Source organism: Grammomys surdaster, unplaced genomic scaffold (genome assembly GCF_004785775.1).
Source record: "Grammomys surdaster isolate TR1022 unplaced genomic scaffold, NIH_TR_1.0 126391, whole genome shotgun sequence".
NCBI lineage: Eukaryota > Metazoa > Chordata > Mammalia > Rodentia > Muridae > Grammomys > Grammomys surdaster.
The window spans coordinates 8,500,584-8,520,208 of record NW_021621185.1 but is presented as its reverse complement, the minus strand read 5'-3'; the positions used below and the strand labels follow the sequence as shown (position 1 = coordinate 8,520,208).

The 19,625-nt window shown below is 33.8% G+C and overlaps 1 protein-coding gene across 1 annotated transcript in view; it reads left to right on the top strand.

Moving 5' to 3' along the window:
• Rasa1 (RAS p21 protein activator 1) overlaps positions 1-18,640 on the top strand; it is a 77,630-nt gene extending 58,990 nt beyond the window's left edge. The window contains exons 12-25 of the mRNA XM_028760215.1: positions 801-888; positions 1,616-1,693; positions 3,117-3,274; positions 3,588-3,664; positions 4,798-4,970; positions 5,233-5,392; positions 6,480-6,622; positions 7,786-7,901; positions 8,651-8,737; positions 11,829-11,896; positions 14,015-14,103; positions 15,221-15,298; positions 16,464-16,598; positions 17,422-18,640. Of these exons, the coding sequence (XP_028616048.1) occupies positions 801-888; positions 1,616-1,693; positions 3,117-3,274; positions 3,588-3,664; positions 4,798-4,970; positions 5,233-5,392; positions 6,480-6,622; positions 7,786-7,901; positions 8,651-8,737; positions 11,829-11,896; positions 14,015-14,103; positions 15,221-15,298; positions 16,464-16,598; positions 17,422-17,505 (1,534 nt within the window). The 3' untranslated portion in view covers positions 17,506-18,640. The remainder of the gene's footprint in view (positions 1-800; positions 889-1,615; positions 1,694-3,116; positions 3,275-3,587; positions 3,665-4,797; positions 4,971-5,232; positions 5,393-6,479; positions 6,623-7,785; positions 7,902-8,650; positions 8,738-11,828; positions 11,897-14,014; positions 14,104-15,220; positions 15,299-16,463; positions 16,599-17,421) is intronic.
• The last annotated feature ends 985 nt before the right edge of the window (positions 18,641-19,625 follow it).

The following is a 19,625-nucleotide window of genomic DNA, read 5'->3' as shown; positions in this document are numbered from 1 at the left end:
TCTAGATAGTTAATTGCAATCACGTTATATTTAAATTAGATTACATTATGTTTAAATTAGAAATTCTCAGTTCACAATTTTCCATTATTTTATGATCTTCCCAAAGCATAAAAATCTTTGTTTACAGAAACAGACATAATATTTGAGTTCTGAACACTTCCTGTTTAACACTTTATTAAGCATTTTCAAGTTTAACTGGATAGTCAGCATATTGCCAGACCAGATACCTGACAAGCGATTTATTGTAATTCATACTGGAGGAAGGTATGAACAAACATTGTAGGTCATTAAACTATAGAGCAAGAGCTGTAGGAGAGGTGGTATTTTTGATCTAGTAGATGAAAACAATCAAGACTGTAAAATATTTGAAAATAGAAAATTATAATACAAGACATTAAAACTTCAGTCTGCTTAGAGATAAGGATTAACATTTTTTAAGTAAGAACATTCCTTTTTACTTTTCAGTGCATGCACACACTGTCTGTGTATTAATTTCATGTAATTCTAGAAATTCTACTTAAAATTATTTTATCACTTTTCTTTTTGTAATTCTTTTTTAATATTAATTTTGCTCTTTAGTTTAAATATTGAATGAGAGAATTTCAATTTTGCAAAACTTATGCATGATATTTCAATCTGGCAGAACGAAATATCTACTCTAAGTTTAAAAATTATAGCAATCTTAAATTACACTTTGTGGCTTTTTAAAGTTGGTGTAAATAAATTATTGTTTCTAAATAATTTTTCTCTTTCTTCGTTTTTTTTTTTTTACCCGTGTGTGTGTGTGTATGTGTTCCAAGGCCAAACTGTTTTCAGATAGTAGTCCAGCACTTTAGTGAAGAACATTACATCTTTTACTTTGCAGGAGAAACTCCAGAACAAGCAGAGGTAAGATCAGGTTTTCCTAAACTATTGACATCTTGGTATTCGCCTAACTTTCCTTATTAACTAGCATACAAAACTGCCACAGCATAGTGTTACGAAAGCATGGCTAAAGTCTTAGTATTTTAACAAATAAGAAACTCCATGTCAAAGGTTTGTTGATAGTTTTTGATATTTTTTTCTATTTAACACACACAAGGAAGTGTTATGAAGAATGAAAAGTGCCCTTTAAAACTGACCGTTAAATACTCTATGAATTGAGTTGAAAGTAGTCATTTCATCATATTTCCGTAAGTTAGAGGTATTCTCAATATAATCTAACAGTAAGCCAGTTAGTTGTAATATTTCCGAGTATTTAACTGTATTTTGTACAGATATGACTGTTGTCTGAGGAAACTCTGAAAAATAAATTAGATTAAAATGAACGAAAGTGGCTAGGAATAGAACATCATCTGCCAGGCCCAGATGTGAGCCATATGACCATAATACTTTGGATCCTAAGTAGGCCCTTAGACTTAGAAATTAATAAAAATATTAGAGACAGTACTACTATTATTTTGTTTTTTTTGTTTCACTTTGGTAGGACAGAAAGAAATTACACTCTAGTATATTTTGAGAGTAGCAATGGCAAAGTACAAACAGCAAATAATGAATACAAAGAAGATAAATTAATAATTGCATAAACTCATGTCTGTTTCTTTGTTACACTGTTGTTTTCTTTGTGTGTGTGTAGGATTGGATGAAAGGTCTGCAAGCATTTTGCAGTTTACGGAAAAGTAGCCCAGGGACATCTAATAAACGGCTTCGTCAGGTGAACCTTTATTTTGTCTAACTTGTAATAGTTAATTTTCTTTTCACTTTGCTCTGTTTTTTCTAAGTATGCTACTTTTGCTAACATTTCTTAAGAGTAGAAAGGTAGTTTTTCAGGCATTTTTAAGCTTTGCTGTCACTTGCTTGACTTGGTAGCAGATTCCTTTGTCAAAGAGAGTTCTTTATATATGTACTCTCATTTCTAGTCTGTGTCAGCTTCTAAATAAATACAGAGGATTAATTTTCCACTTAACCCCATCTTATGCCTATTTTTTCTTGCTTGAAAAATTCTCAAATTAGGAAGAATGAAAGGTACTTTTGAAAAGTTAATCCTGCTCTAGGTAGTATCCTTGAAAACTTCTAGTTTTCATGGTATAGACTTTTTGAGACTGACTACATTATTTTTAGGAAATAAGCAATCTTAATAAAAACTAAACGTCTATGCTTTTGTTTATTGGAAGTTCAGCTAAACTCCTTTATTTGGTTATGTACTGCTACATACTTTTTCTTAACTATTTTTCTGATTAGAGATAGGGTTTCTGTGTGTAGCCTAGCCTGGGTTCAAGCTTACAGTAACTCACCAGCACCATTCTCCTGAATGCTAGGATGACACGTGTGTGCCACCGTGGGAACTGACTTAGTTCTTACTTCTTGGCCTTCACCTTTTTCCTTTGTTGTTTCAAATCAGATTTTGATGTGGTTTTTGGAGAAAGTCAAGATATTTATAGAGTAAAGTGACCCCTATTAATGGATATTTCTAGTAAGCTTGTTGAGTTTAACATACTATTTTATTGGAAGTATATAGAAAAATTGTTTATTTAGGTGATGAAATACTCTTCATAATATAAACCCTGGTCTTTGTCCCAATTATATTTAATTATATTTATGATTTAAATATTAAATATATAGAAATTGTCATGTATATTTGTACATGTAAAAATCACACCTAATATCTTGAGTCCCTTTGATGTGTCATTTAATCTGTTGTGTGGCTGTGAGTTGTTTCCAGTCATTAACATGGCATGTAGTCTTGTACTTTTACTGTATGAAAAAGCAGAAGTTCTGAGACTGACTTGTTAGAGGTGACGTAACTCATAGTAAAGGAAGAGCAATACTAGGTGGTAGAGAGTTGGGTCTGGCACCCACACTAGTGATACAGTTAGTTTCTTGGAATTACTGTCTTTTCTGAAACGTCAGAAGGTAAAATTAATGTCTTAGACTACCTTAACCATGAAACTCTTATTAGAGTAGTGAAATCTTACTGTAAGCTATGATATTTGTAGTTTCGATGTGGATGGTGATAGTTGATTCGCAAAGCTTATGTTTGTTTGTTTGTTTTGAGAAAAGAGTCATTATTTTTTGGGTTTTGAAGCCTCATATACAAGTCTTGAAATGTTGGATATGTATTTTTGTGTTTTCTTTAGGTCAGCAGCCTTGTTTTACATATTGAAGAAGCCCATAAACTACCAGTCAAACACTTTACTAATCCATATTGTAACATCTACTTGAATAGCGTCCAAGTAGCAAAAACTCATGCAAGGGAGGGGCAAAACCCAGTATGGTCAGAGGAGTTTGTCTTTGAGTAAGTCATATTTTATCATATTTAATCAGCTTTTAGAATCATAATTATATTTTCCTCCTGCTGTTTATATATAAAATATCTGTTTAAGTTTCTATTGTTTTCTAGGTGTTTTAATAGTATTTTCTATTGGCTTTTTTTCATATTTTGATTACTCAAAAGTAATGACAAAATGTTTTCCATATTTCCTAATTTTGTTTTAATGTATTATTAATGGCTTAATCTTGTTTTAAATCTAACACACTGAATTTTTAAAACAGAAATAAGGTAGTTTGATATTAGAACTTTCTCTAATTTTTCTCCTTGTTTTTTTTAGTGATCTTCCTCCTGATATCAATAGATTTGAAATCACACTTAGTAACAAAACAAAGAAAAGCAAAGATCCAGATATCTGTAAGTTGAATATGAAGTTTTCTAAAGTAATAAAAGCATATTGTATATATTTTTAGAATTTATGATATGTCAAAGAAGTGAAACACATGCTGTGTAACAATTTGCTTCTAAATATTTTGATTGTTCAGAGGAGATTGTGAAGGAAAGAAAGAACAAAATGGCTAAAGTGTATGTACTGTAAGTCCTTACAGCTTAAAATATACAAATACTCACTTCCCTGTTCCCAAAGAACAAGATGAGAAAATGATAGTGATTGTTTTTTAATCCTCTTTACTTTTTAAGTGTCCCCTAATTTCCTACACTTCACATATTAAAGGTAATGTTAAAACTAGAGTTATGTAATTGAGTGGTAGAGTATTTGTCTAGCATGCAGAGGGCTGGGGATTAAAACCTAAACCTGCAAAGAAAAAGAAAAACATACACAGAAAATTTAGATGTTTAATAGCAGATGCTCAGTTCCTATTCCAAGCAGTACATTTCTTCCCATATTATTGGTAGGATAGATGACACTGTGACTTAATGATTCACATCAGGGTGAATTAGGTTTATGTCTTCTTACAACTTAGAGTTTTACGGTAAGCAGTACTATGACAGAGCCCTGTAGTTCTCTGAATAGAGTGTTGAGTCTGTAATTGCTTACCTTTTTTTTTTTTATGTATTTCTCTGTTACTTATAATATCCGAGTAATGGCACAGAAAAATGCCGTACTGTCTATTTGGATCTGGTCTTTATTGTTCTACCTTTTTACCTCACTAGTAACTCAACTCACAGTTTTTTGTTTGGAACAGATTTTTAACTCCCCTAGGCTGATTTATGTATCCTTGTGTCCAAAAGTATTATCTACTGTTGAAGCACGTGAATTGCATCCTCTTCGATAGCTTAAGACATTTTGTATGCATATCAGACATTAATTCTTAATCATTTCTTAATCCCATGTTCTCATACTACAACAGAATATCACATAGCAGGCCTTCAATAAATGAAGGAATAAAACAGTTACATGTTGACTTTGTGGTAGTGTTGAAAACTTGCTTAATGAACAGCATTTAAAACTAGAGAACAGTATTATCAAGAAAAGTTTATTATATGAACATTGTGGTTTTCTAATACAGTAATTGGTTTTTCCTTTGCAGTATTTATGCGTTGTCAGTTGAGCAGGTTACAGAAAGGACATGCCACAGATGAATGGTTTCTGCTGAGTTCCCACATACCACTAAAAGGTATTGAACCAGGATCTCTGCGTGTTCGAGCACGATACTCCATGGAGAAAATCATGCCAGAAGAAGAGTACAGTGAATTTAAAGAGGTATTGTTTACTAGTTTAATCATTTTTAATGATACTAAATAGAAATATTTACTATTTAATAAAAGTCCATTAAGTTAAATAGTAATGCCCTATATTAATGGCAGACTAGTAGCCAGATGTAAAACACATAATGTGATTTTGATCTTAATAAGACTAGAAATATATAAGCTACAAAGTCATTTTTTAAGTCGTATTCAATGTTTTTTCAGTGATATTTTTTGCTGTGTGTACTCTCAACAGTCTGTATTTATGTTACTTTTAGCTTATACTGCAGAAGGAGCTTCATGTAGTCTATGCTTTATCACATGTATGTGGACAAGACCGAACACTACTGGCCAGCATCCTACTGAAGATATTTCTTCATGAAAAGCTTGAATCATTGTTGTTATGCACACTAAATGACAGAGAGATAAGTATGGAAGGTAATATATGGATGTATGATAGTTTTAATAACTATTTGTTAAATGTATTAAATAAACAAATCATTTTAAAAGGATGTGAGATTCTTTAATATGGGAATGCATTATTATTTCCAATTGTCATGACAGATAAATATTAGAAGCTGTAAGAAAATGATTTCTTTGTCCTGATCACTCGGTGTGTAATCAACAGTGGTGTGATATTTAGTTTTTACTTAGTAACTCATGAGTAGAAGTCATAGAATACTGGTGTATTTTATTTCTAGATTATTTATCAGTCTCAAGGCCACTGTAACATATTACTATGCTTTTCACAGATTCCTAATCTATTTTCTCCCAGCACTTTGATGTGGTGACAATGCTTGCCTTCTTTAATCATAAAAATTAATTTGTCAAGGAATAGATAAAATGGTACATATTTTTTGTATTTGGTGAAGAGACACCATAACCAAGGTAACACTTGTAAAAGAAAACATTTAAATTGGGGCCTTGCTTGCAGTTTCAGAGATTTAATTGATTATCATTTTGACAGTATTAAGCATGGCAGCATGTAGGCAAACACTGTAGCAGTAGCTGAGAGCTACATCCTGATCTATAGGCACAGAGACTCCAGGCTTGGTATGGGCTTTTGAAACCTCAAGCCCATCTCTAGTGACAACACTTTGTCCAACAAGGGCAAACTTCCTAATCCTTCTAATCTTTTCAACAAGTGTAATTCCTGGTAAATGAGCCTTCAAATATATGAGCCTATGGGGACCATTCTTACTCAAACCACTACAGAGGTGAAATTATTTGTTTTTGGTTGTGAAATCAGTAGAAAGCAAAGCAAGATATGGTTCCTATGTTTATCACAAACTGGTGTTCAACACACTGTAGAACTATTTTGAATCTTAACTTCTCATATGAACATGATGGTGCTTTAGTTTTTCTCACATGATAGTTATGATTTAAATCACTGAGGTAAGGTGAATTCATGCCTGTTAACCTCAACATATGTATGTAAAAAGCACATTACTGAAGAAAAATAATTTCCAGCTTAGTTATATTAGTACAGTTCTATAAATACAATGAAACATCCATTTTTGTGTAGATGAAGCCACTACCCTATTTCGAGCTACAACACTTGCAAGTACCTTGATGGAGCAGTATATGAAAGCCACGGCCACACAATTTGTTCATCATGCTTTGAAAGACTCCATTTTAAAGATAATGGAAAGCAAGCAATCATGTGAGGTAAGAATTTATAGTTTTAATCTTTGCAGCAAATAGCATTATTTTAATGAGAACTTTTAACAAATTACATATTTAGGAAAATACATCACTTCTGAAATTTATCAATGCAATTATGCTTTCTAATATATTTATAATCTGCCTCTCCTTGAGTACATACAAAGCTCTTTGACCATTTCTCTTACTATGTTAATGATCTTAAAGAAAATGTGTATAACATAAATTGAACACTTTTCTAGGGACTTTTGCTGTACATGTTGAGTATCTGTTATTGAAAAAAAGTATTTTAAAAACTTTGGATGATTTCATGTATATAGTAAAGTATACTGGGAATGGAACCTAAGTCTTATGACTAAGGTTAATTTTACATGAGTTCGTGGAGGCTTGTTTTATGGTTTGCCCATTGTGTGCAGTCGGATGTGGAATTTCCCAAGTGGATAATGAGTGCCATGACAGCAGTCAAAGGGTGCTTACCTTGAGCAAAATGTTATAACATCGTCTCCTTAGAGGGATTTCTGGGCTATTTTATGGATGGCAGGGATTAAGAGAAGATGAAATGAAATAATCTTTTAAAGATGATTAAGGTTCCACTGTGACTTTATAGGCAACCCATACCATCATGAGTAGACTCACTCTTACATGACTGTTCTACTTCATGAATGCTACAGAGCAATGTCAAAGGAAGAGAATATAAATGTATATCAAGTATAAGACTTGATATAGTTTCAGTAAAATAAGGAAATACTTTTTAACACTTGAGCTGTAAAATGTTAATTCTACCACAACAAAATGAGTGATTTTAAGTTGAAGATAATCCCATAATTACCCTTACTATGAAAGTTGACATAGCCTTCAGATTTGTAGATAAATCTGGCAGACCAAACAGTTGGATGGTGGGGAGGAGGGGTGTACTTGAAAAGTTGAGAAGGGTCATGATTTTACTTAATATATTTTGGTTATTTTCCTTAGCCACTAAGTAAGTTGAACGTTACTAAAAACATAAACAGAACTGAGTAGTTTAATATTCATTTGAGAAACTGAGAATGAATTTTAGCAAACTTAATTTGTATATGTGGAACAGGTAACAGATTTGAAAATATCCGCTCATTCACCACGATTTACTTGAAATTCAGTAATCACAAAAAATAAATTTGTATTTCTCTTAGTTAAGTCCATCAAAGTTAGAAAAAAATGAAGATGTGAACACTAATTTAGCACACCTATTGAGCATACTTTCAGAGCTTGTGGAGAAAATATTCATGGCTTCAGAAATACTTCCACCGTAAGTTGTTAATTCGATTTGTCTTTTAATGAATGATTTCTGTTATCTCGGCATTATACTCAGACTTTCAGTCCTTAAAAGATGGATTATGTTTAAGGAAAAGAGAGTAAAAGAATAACTGTTAAAGAAGCTAGATGAAATTTCAGACATTGTGGCACATGCCTGTAATCCCAGAATTGGAGAGGTTGAGGCAAGAAATGCATGGTTAGGTTAACCTAAACACAGAACTTACAATTTAAATTGTATAATGTAGACCAAGTAAGACTGGCTTATATTTTAGCTTAGGGAGTGATTGACATGTCTCAAATCTGAGGACAGTATCTGGAAATTTAGCCTTTATTTCTTGCCTAACATTAATTTTTCAGCAAACAAAGACAAAAGAAGTTTAAGATGTACATAAGATGTCAGTATTAATGTCTGATTAAGTTAGTGTGAGAAAACTCACTTGTTTAGATGGAAGAGTCAAAGTAATAGAAAATGTGCTGTTTTAATTACTCTATTCTCATTTCTAATAACTTGTTTCATTAACACAGAATTTACAATTCATTGAGCTAAGCACACTGGATTGTTTCTACATCCATTACTGAATGTGTTCCTCATTACTTTTCACAAAACCTTATTTATATGAGAAAGCCAGATGCATTAAAACTTGGTATACAGTTTAGGTAAATTAAAAATCTGTCTGCTATTAGATTAATATGATGATGATATTCAATTTCTGTATTGAGACATTTATGTTATTTTGGCAGGACACTGAGATATATTTATGGGTGTTTACAGAAATCAGTTCAGCATAAGTGGCCTACAAATAACACCATGCGAACAAGAGTTGTTAGGTAAGAGTCACTTCTTCATTTGTTATAGACATTATATGCAACATACACTGATTTGTATACATAGGCAGAAATATAGAAACTTGTTGCTTGGAGAAATACAGTAATTGAACCATTTGGATTTTAATTAGTTTGTAGCATCTAGGATGCCAGGCTAATCTCCAGTCATACCTTGTAATTCTGAAGCTGACTCAGTCTGGTCATAGTCAGTAACTAAGAACGGCTTTGGCAGCCATCATTATTATCCAGTGAGGAAGCAGATCTAGAGAGATTAAACTGTTTGCTTAAGTTATACACTTAATTTCTAAAACCATCTAAAATCTTAATATTGTTCAAAGATTTTGGTAAGCATATCTCAGCTAGTACACAGTGACTAGAAATTTAGTAGAAATATATCAAATACAGCAGTTTTACAGTATTATGGAAAATACACAGTACACGTAAAAATGGAAAATTTTTATAGACATGTTTCTAATGTAAATTTTGTCAAGAGAATTCTTTTCTCATGGACAGAAAGAATTTCTAATAGTGGCCTAAGGGCATAGCTCAGTGGTAGAGCACTAGCTTAACACTAAAAGGTCCTGGATTTGATTCTTACCACTGAATAAAACAGCCTACCAAAACCCATCAGTTAGTTGTGCCAAGACATACTGAAGAACTGTAGGAATGAGAAAATGAAAAGCATACTATTTGAGCAGCTGTTTGTTCTGTACATAACATGCTTTAAATATGCATAACTGTCAAACTAATAAAACAGGGAGTCCTCTGGTTGGATTAATAATGCTTTAGAGGCTTTTGCTGCCTACGGTGATTTCTCTTCTTAATCATCTTTTAAATTGTGTAGTACCCATGTATTACTCAATTTAAAATCACCTTAAAAACTTAAAAATATTTTTTGACTGAGATTTTTTTTTGTTTTGCTTTTTTGTGTGTGTGTACATTTTCCTTTTTTTTATTGGATATTTTATTTATTTACATTTCAGATGTTATCCCCTTTCCCCACTTCCCCTCACCCTATCTCCTCTCCTCCTGCTTCTATGAGGGTGTGCCCCCACCCATCTCCACCTCCCCACCCTCGAACTCCCCCCACACTGGGGCATCCAGCCTTCACAGGAACAAGGACCTCCTCTCCCATCTATGCCTGACAAAACCATCCTCCCTTGCATAAACAGCTGGAGCCATGGGTCCCTCCCTATGTGCTCCCAGGCTGGTGGTTTAGACCCTGGGAGCTCTGGTTGGTTGGTATTGTTGCTCTCCCTATGGGGTCGCAAACCCATTCAGCTTCTTCAGTCTTCTCTCTACTCCTCCGTTGGGAACCCCATGATCAATCAATGGTTAGCTGTGAGAATCTGCCTCTGAATATGTCAGACACTGGCAGACCTCTAAGGAGACAGCTATATCAGGCTCCTGTCAGCATGCACTTCCTGGCATCCGCAAAAGTGTTTGCCTTTGGTGACTGCACATGGGATGGATACCCAGGTAGGGCAGTCTCTGGACAGCTCCACCTTCAGTTTCTGTTCCACACTTTGTCTCCATATTTGCTCCCTTGAGTATTTTGTTACTCCTTCTAAGAAGGACAGAAGCACCCCCACTTTAGTTTTCCTTCTTCATGAGCTTCATGTGTTCTGTGAGTTGAATCTTGGGTATTGCCAGCTTTTGGGCTAATGTCCACTTATCAGTGAGTACATACCATGTGTGTTCTTTTGTGATTGGGTTACCTCACTCAGGATGATATTTTCTAGTTCCATCCATTTGCCTAAGAATTTCATGAAGTCATCGTTTTTACTAGCTGTGTAGTAATCAATTGTGTAAATGTACCACATTTTCTGTATCCATTCTTCTGTTGAAGGACATCTGAGTTGTTTCTAGCTTCTGCCTATTATAAATAAGGCTGCTATGAACATAGTGGAACAAGTGTCCTTGTTATATGTTGGAGCATCTTTTACTGGAGCAGACCAGCTAAGGAGTCTGCCCCAGCAAAAAGGACTAAGAGAGGGGTGGAAGGGGAGTGGTGTTGGGGAGGGTGGGGTTTGTTGGATGATGGGTCCTGAGTGCCCCAGACTGTAGCTTTGGGGCTTTGGGTTGTGGGGGAGAGTTCTTATTGGCTGCTCTGAGTACAGTGGTTCCTCTAGGTCGGGTCAGGTTATGGTGTCTTCACAGGAGCAGTCACTGAGATTTATTAATGGTTTAGTGTTGCTACTTCAGGTTTCTAGTTCCCAGACCCTACTAAAGTATCAAAATGTTTTTAGAAAACCTTATCCAGGAACCTTCACTAAGGGGAAAAAGAAATCAAAATGTGAAGAGTTATTAATTGTAAGTAATCTGTAGAAGGAATTTAACAGCTGTGGAATACTGCTTGTCAGGGTTAATTATTACCATGTGTTCTTTAAGAAGTGAAAATTGATCGTATATGACAACATACACTATTGACTGAGAAACCAGAGTAGGGTATCTATAAAAGCTTCCATTAACTGCAGTTCTCAAAGTAAAACTGATGTCAACCATGGCAGCTGTTGATATGCCATGTTAAGTTCTGTTATTTTGAAATTGAACAATTTTTAAAGAAAATTTTAGAATTTGTAGTATCATTGAAAAACTTTCAGTGTTTATTGAATACATTTTCATTTGTCCAGGAGTCACTTATAATGACAGTGTATTCCAATGTTTCTATAAGTTGTCAGAAGTATTGATATAGCCAACTTAATTCAGTCTCACACATTTTTTTGTTTAAATAAACTTTAAAAGACAAGGAGAAGAGTGGATGACTAGACCCTTACAGAACTATATATTTATAGAAGGTTTACTTGACTCTTCTAGCAAATCTCAATGGTTTAAATATACTGCTTCCTGTAGTAGAAAACAAAGTACTAACCTATAAAGAGGTAAGAAATTTAAGTGGAAAATTTCCAAAATTTCCAAAGTTAATCTGTAAGTTTGTTTTATAAGTTTCTTAATAACTTTATTTAGGCTTCCCTATGTTGAGAGTAAAGTTATGGTTCTAAGTTTAAGAGTAAAGTTATGGTTCTAAGTTTAAGTTACTTGTTCATAATTTAAACATAGTTTTCTAAAAAAAATGTTTTTTCCTTCCAATTAGTGGTTTTGTTTTTCTTCGGCTTATCTGCCCTGCTATCCTGAATCCACGAATGTTTAATATCATCTCCGGTAATTACCTTTTAATATATCTTCAAGTGAGAAAAAAATCAGTATTTTCATAATGTTTGATAAAAATACTTGGCTTTTAAATCAAATTTAAAAAAGTTCAAGACACACTATTCCCTGCCTTACCTTTTAGTATCTAAGATGTTAGATTTTTGTGTTCCTGTGACTCATTTATTTATTTTAAAAAGTCTACATTGTACTCACTTGAGCATATGTAGGAGTCAGAGGTAGCTGTTGGGAGATGACTGTCTCTTTTCACCATGTGTGAGTGCCTGGGATTGAAATCAGGACGGACATCAGGTTTGGTGGCTAGCATGTTTACCACTCTTGCTGGCCTGCTGGCTCTGACAAGTGTTTGTAGATTAGGAAGGGCTCTTGTGTCCTTTGTCTACATCAAAGTTACTGTAAGGTAAACTTTCTTCTAAGATGCAGCCACATTAGCAGTCTGTGAACATTTACCAAGATAGCCCAGGATTCCTTAGTTACAAAACATTAGCCACCTTACATTTTAATAAGCTTGATCCCATTTTGCTCTTCACTAATTGTCCACAGAAGAATTTTAAGATTTGTAAGTTTAAAAGTGTTGATGTTTATGACTTCAATGTTGCAATGAGCCTATCAATATTAATAGAAGGAAACAATCATTTTTATGCTAATACTTTGAACCTCAAAGCTATATTAAAAATTATTTGAGTTGGAATGCATTTTGTAATTCTGTAATCACAGAATCTAGGATGCTAAGGCACACACACAAAAAAAGCCCAAGGCAAGCCTAGGCTATGTAGCCAGACTATGTCACTAAACACAGTAGTATGTACCTACAAATGCCCATCTGTATGAAGGGTGAGTCTGAAAGAGTCCCCTATATCTTAAAAACAAAAGGAAGACCATAGTTTTTTCAATATTTTTACTTTCATACTCACCACATTCCTGCAATTACTTTTTACTTACTACTAAAGTGATTGAATACATGCATATTACGACTAAAAGACTGGGGGCTGGTGTCATGGTTCAGTGTTTAAGATCATATACTGCTCTTACAGAGGACCTGAATTCCCTTCCCAACACCCATGTCAGATGGCTCACAGCCACTTATGACCCCAGCTCCAAGGGATCAGACACTAGGTCTTGCTTCTGTGGTCTTGTAGCTGTACTCATTTGTACATACCCACACCAAAATATACACAACCTTATAAAAATTAAAAGGCATAGAATTTTTTGAGAGCCTTAAACTACTTTAATCTTGTGTTAGGTTTTACAATACAGTTTGAATCAGTGAGTCAAAATATAATAGTTGCAGGCTGTGAATGTAGCTAAGCTGGTGGAACGCTGGCAGAGTATACATGAGGCCCTGGGCTCAACCCCCTTGTACCTGGTAAAACTCAAGTAAGAAAACAGCCATGAGATTAGAAACTCAATGTTTTCCATGAACATGGGTAGGGCCTTAATTGTCAGTTTCTATTTGGTAGCTAAAAATACTTTTCGTTTACATTCCACTTTCTATATTCTACACGGGAGTTTTTTATGAACTCAAAAACTGATCTTTAAAGTGAACTAGTGGCCTTCAAATAATGTTGGTAATAGGGAATTGCGAAGATTGCAAAATGCTCCCCTACGTGGGTTGAAATTAGCTTTGGGCACTGTCCTAAAAGGTTTGTAGAGTGAGTGATAGTCTTCTTAGCACTAAAGCAGCTTTTTGAAGTATTCTGAAATATTATCAGCCAGTTGGGAATTACTCAGGTTTGTAGTGTACTTTTCACAAAAAACAAGAAGCACTGATAAGTGTCTTCAATTTTCCCCTTTTAATTCAAGTTATTTTGAATTAGGTCATACATTTTCGAGGACTATTCTGAATAAAGGACTTAGTATTAACACTAAAGAAATATTAATGCGGGGTGGTGGTCGTGCACGCCTTTAATCCCAGCACTTGGGAGGCAGAGGCAGGCAGATTTCTGAGTTCAAGGCCAGCCTGGTCTACAGAGTGAGTTCCCGGACAGCTAGGGCTATACAGAGAAACCCTGTCTCGAAAAGACCCCCCCCCCCCCCCCAATAAATGTTAGACCATTTATCTGAAACTAACCTCTGGAGTTGGTGTCATTGGCTTACCCAATTTTCTTCTAGATTCCCCATCTCCGATTGCTGCAAGAACACTGACATTAGTGGCTAAATCTGTGCAGAATTTAGCAAATCTCGTGGAGTTTGGAGCTAAGGTAAAAATATTTTGATGTTTAAATATGTTAACCAAATTTAAATTCACAATGAATATACACCAGATCTTTAAAACATGATTGGAATGGTACAGTTATCTGCTTTTGTGACTTAGTATATGACAAATTTTTTCACAAACTCACAAGTATGTACATACCACTAGTCAGTATGCAGTCCTTTAACTGATGTTCAGATGTAACAGGTAGTCATTCTTCTTTACACTTCCTTTCAGACTTGCCCTAAACTTTGGGGTATGATTAATAATTAAATGGCACATGTCAAGCTTTTATCATATATTTCACTATTGGTTATTTTTATTTTGTGCCAGATTCATTTCTCTCTCTCTTTTTTTTTTTATACAAAAAGATTTATTTCCTTCTATCTGTATGATTGTTTTGCTTGCATGCATGTTAAGTCCACTGTGTTCCTTGTGCCTACATAGGCCAGAAGAAGGCAGCAGATTCTCTGGAACATAACAGTTGTAAGCCATCATATGGGTGCTGGCAACTAAACCCTGCTCCTCCTCTGCAAGAGTAGCAAGTGCTCTTAATGCAGAGCCATCTCTTCAGTCCCATAGATCCTTCTCTCTCTTCATCTGCTAGGGGTGTAACTTTGTTTCATTATTGTTCTTCAAAATTTCATGCCTACATCTTTGGGATTTCCAATTGAACACTATCCCATTTGAAGCTTGTTGTCGATACTTTGGTAACTAGAAATTATAAATTATAGTGGGTTAGGATTTTAGTTTAAGTAGTTTACATTTATGGGTTATCTTCTGAATTTTCCTGAAACTCAAACCATATTTGGGTTTGCAATCATAGGGAGTTTTTGGTTTCACTGTGTTTTAATTCTCTATAATGTGTTGGATTCTTCATAATTTACCAGTAATTAACTCTAGATCTACATATAAACAGTCTGTGTCTGCCAAGCTATATGTTTAATAATTTTTAACTTATAATTTAATTTGTTATTTAATTTTGAATCTCCATTCCTCCACAAAATTTTATATTAGAAGAAAATGTTCACATGAATAAATACTAATTCTTGCAACATGTATAGTTTTTTCGTTGTAAAACAGTTGTTTTAAGGCATATGAGATGTAAGTTTTTAATTTTTTAGGAGCCTTATATGGAAGGTGTCAATCCATTCATCAAAAGTAATAAGCATCGCATGATCATGTTTTTAGATGAACTTGGGGTATGTATATAATTTTTAAGTTCTTTGAGAATGAGGTTAGCCATATAAGTAATAACCCTTAGATTTTAAAATGGGGACTTCAAAGTAAAATCTTTTCTATCCAAAATGTTTTTTCACTTATTCTTGTTTATGTCAAGTATACACAATTGTGGCTTTTAACCAGTCATCTTTCAGACTGTCTTTTCATACCCTGTAGCTATTGTTGGATTTAACCCTTTAAGTTGTAGCTGAAACAAGATTTGAAGCCATTTATATTGGAAGTAAAGTTAGAACTAGAGTTAGAACTAGATGAAATAGTATAATTACTATGTCTCACTTGAGCTTTTAAGAGTTAAACTGATACAAAATTGAAGAATATAGTCATAATTTCTTAGACCCTAATTAGTAAAGTGAAATTTTCTACATCATATACATTTCTAACACTGAATGAATTTTAAAGTAAATATATTCATAATGTGGTATGTGTACATGGAGAAAAAGCCAAAATTAGCATGTATGTGTGAGTTGAGCCAAGTTCATGTCATCACAAGTGTAGAAGACTCAGCTGTAGTAGTGTATTCCAACTCAGTGATTAGTAAATAAGTGATTCAATTAAAACAAATGTATTTGAGTTTTTTAAAGAAATAACTAAACTGTTCAATTTTTAGAAATTTGTGACAATTCTACCACATGTTAAAGTTTACTCCAAGGCCATATTTAATGCAGTTATACAGTATTATAAAATTATTATGATGGCTAAGTTACTTCATGAAGCTTAAACACATTAACGTCCAATAATCTCATATTTTAGAAATTTTCTTGAGTATGGTCTATTGACATTGCAAACAAAGTAAATTTTTATACTTTCTTAATGTAGTTTCTCTTTAGATGTTGGTTAATTTAGATAGAGTACTATAGTGATACTCAGTCTAGGAATTTTTTAAGTTGTAATATTATTTATTTTGCATATGCTCTAAGTTTCAAAAGAAAACAATTCACAGTGTCATTCTATGGGAGAGTGTAGAACCTGGCTTCTTTGTAAATAGAGGTTCTACAACCTAGGTTTAGCAGAATTACTTGAATAAAAATTTTTGTACAAATTAGCATTTTCTACCTAGCTAGGATAATTTTAGAAGAGATTACAAGGATTTTTATTTCTAAATGCAGTTTTATGATTCCCTTAAAGAATGTACCTGAACTTCCGGACACTACAGAGCATTCTAGAACTGACCTGTCTCGTGACTTAGCAGCATTGCATGAGATCTGTGTAGCTCATTCAGATGAACTGAGAACACTCAGTAATGAGCGTGGTGTACAGCAGGTAGGTTTTTACAAACTGGCAATGTTCATATTTTACAAATGGTACATGTAAAAATGGCAAGTGAGCTAATGTTAGTAGTAAGTCATGTTACTCTTTCAGTTACTCTCATACCAAGTGCATGAGCAAAATTACTTGTGAAACCCAGGAAAACTATATGAGAAATGTGAAAAATGACTACAGATGATACAAAAGTGATTCAAGTTAGTGTGGATCATAACTTACACCTTAAAAAACATTAGTCCACATTAGATTTTAGCTGTCTAACAGTAACTGTAAATCTTTTTAATTGACTTAGTGATAAGTCATTGGAGATAGTCTTTCTTGAGCTAAGGAAGTTAAATGGGGAGAAAAGGGAATCACATAGGAAAGTATAAATCAAGATACATCCTAAGTGAAGAATTTCTCCCATGGTTTCAGAAGGTAGTAAATGCTACCTACCACTGCATTCCCTTCTTATCTGGTAGAGATTATGCAAATGAAATTAGAATGGTGATTATAAATTCTCATTAGCCTGAGAGTCTAGAAGCCAATCAGTCCTATCTAATTAGTACAACTAGAAAACATTGCCATTGTTTACCTGCGATTTTCCAAGGTTTATAATGACAAAATTTAGCATAGTAAGATTTTCTCTATTTTGGTTACCTAAAAATACTCAGTTTAAGTAACCAAAACTAAATTTTATGTCTTGAGGAGAATCCCAGTACCCTAAGAATTCCATTGCTTTGATTTAGCTTTTATTAAAACCAATCAAATCCTATAATTGAAATTTTAGACTCTTTATTTGCTTAGTGATTTTTTTCCCCACTGTTTCTCCTGTGTCTAGCATGTACTGAAAAAGCTTCTGGCAATAACAGAACTGCTTCAACAAAAACAAAACCAGTATACAAAAACCAATGATGTCAGGTAGCAGCCTGGTGTTCTGCATGGATTCAGCATGCCCAGTGTGGTAATTCACATCACCATGTCTCCTTTGCTCTTGCCAAAAAGAAAAAAAAAAAAAAGAAAGGAAGGAAGAAAGAAGATAGCACACCTTTCCACATTCCAGTGATGTGTGAGCTATGCAAGCAAAAACCCAAGACCCTGCTGGAGAGTCACTGCCAGCACCTTTGTAAGCTATTTGTGCAGAATAGTGTGCACTTTTCCACATGGAATCTCTACCAAACTCTGAGCCTTGGTGTATAGGTCACCCTTAACAACAACAAAAATGCTATGACTGACTATGTCTTGAACTTTGAAAATATATTTTCAGTATATCCAATTGCCAAAGTTTTGCTGTCTCTTGGAAAAGGAACTATGAAATCAACTGACAAGGAAATGCATCTTATTGACAACAGAATTTAACTGGATCACAGGACAGTTCTTACTGTAATTTCTTCCTTATGAACATGACCATTTGACTGTTCACTGAATTTATTTGTATTTACAGTTTCCAGAGTGACATTATAATGGGAACAATCTTGCTGTATACTTTTTAAAAATACTGTGCTATTCTTTCTGGAACTGTCGAAAGACTCTATAAAATCGATGAATCTATTGCTCATCAGCTTTATTTTTTAAACATACCACTTATTTTGTTGGAATTGTCAAAGATTGTATTTAGATCTCATGCTTTTGTTAAAATGTTTACAACAGTAAATAGCTGAAATTCAATAAATATTATTGGTCATTGTACCAATTATTGCATGTTACCCACTTGACCATTTTAAAGATTGCTGATGTCTTTTATGTTTAAACAAACTGCTAGAATATTTTCTCAATTCTAAGATGGTTTTGGTTATCTCTTTGATTATGCAAGACAACCTCATCAGGCATTTAACATCTTACACATCTTTTAATTTTGTACTTGTTTTCCTGCTGGATATTTAGTTTGTATAGTTCATTTGCTCTTGTGTATGTATTTTTGTGTGAAATATTCACAAGGGTTAAGTTAAAATAAACTAAGGGATAGCTTGCATAACTGATTAGCTTACTATTTAACTTTATTATAATTTTCTTTCTACTTTAGTGATAGTTCAAGCTTTAATAAATCAGAGCAAACTCGGGGGATTTTTATTGTTTCTTTCACAAAATTCCATTTATTTACTCAATATATAATTTGTTACGGAACATGTCTTCCCTCCTGTATTTTCTCAAAGACCAGACTTAAAAACAGTATTTACCACAGTATTCTTAGGAATCAAAATAGTTTTTTTTTTTAAAGAACCACTAAGGGAAGTATTAAGGTATTAATAAAGTTTCCTCAATAAAAATGTTTTTCTGAAGGTCTAGATCCATAAAACATTTGATTGCATTTCTCAAGAGATATTGTGTACAGGGAAAGATGTTATAAGTAATCAAGGTTTATTTCCCTTTGCTGAGGATCAAACTGAGAGGCCTAAATTGTATTCTACAGAATATTATTGAGAGATTTCCCTAGCTTACATATATAGGGCTGATGCTGCCATAAAGGTAATTTACTGTCCTCACATAGCTTCATTCAAGTTAGCTGTGGTAACAAAACCAACCAACCAAACAAACAAAACAAAACAAAAAACCACCCATGTTTCTTGACTTTGTCAGTACAGTTCCTGTTGTTGATGTTGGCTGCACTAAGACAGTAACTCATCTCTGTCCTTAGTTTATAAGGTGCAAGGGCTACAGACGAGTTAATGTAAATGTGGACTTTGGAAAACAGGGAGAGATCCATACTCTAGTTTAAGGCACTTTAGTTTGTCCTCACCGATTGTATGTGAGTGTTCAGCCATGACAGCCTATCTGCTATTTTTTTTAACCTGACATACTTCTCTCTTTTCTACCATTTATTTTTAAAAGAAATCTGACTTATCCTCATTTTTGTATTTTACTGACATGCTTAGTCTCTAAAACTGGAGTGGGAAACTTGTTACTTACCTGCTTAGGCCCTGTAGTAACTAGGTGGTCAGTGATGAAATAAAATCTTTCAAACTTATTTTTAATGGGGCTGGGTAGGAAATTTTCAGAGAAACATGTGGCCCTTGCACTGATGTTAAATTTTTTAGTGATCTGAAA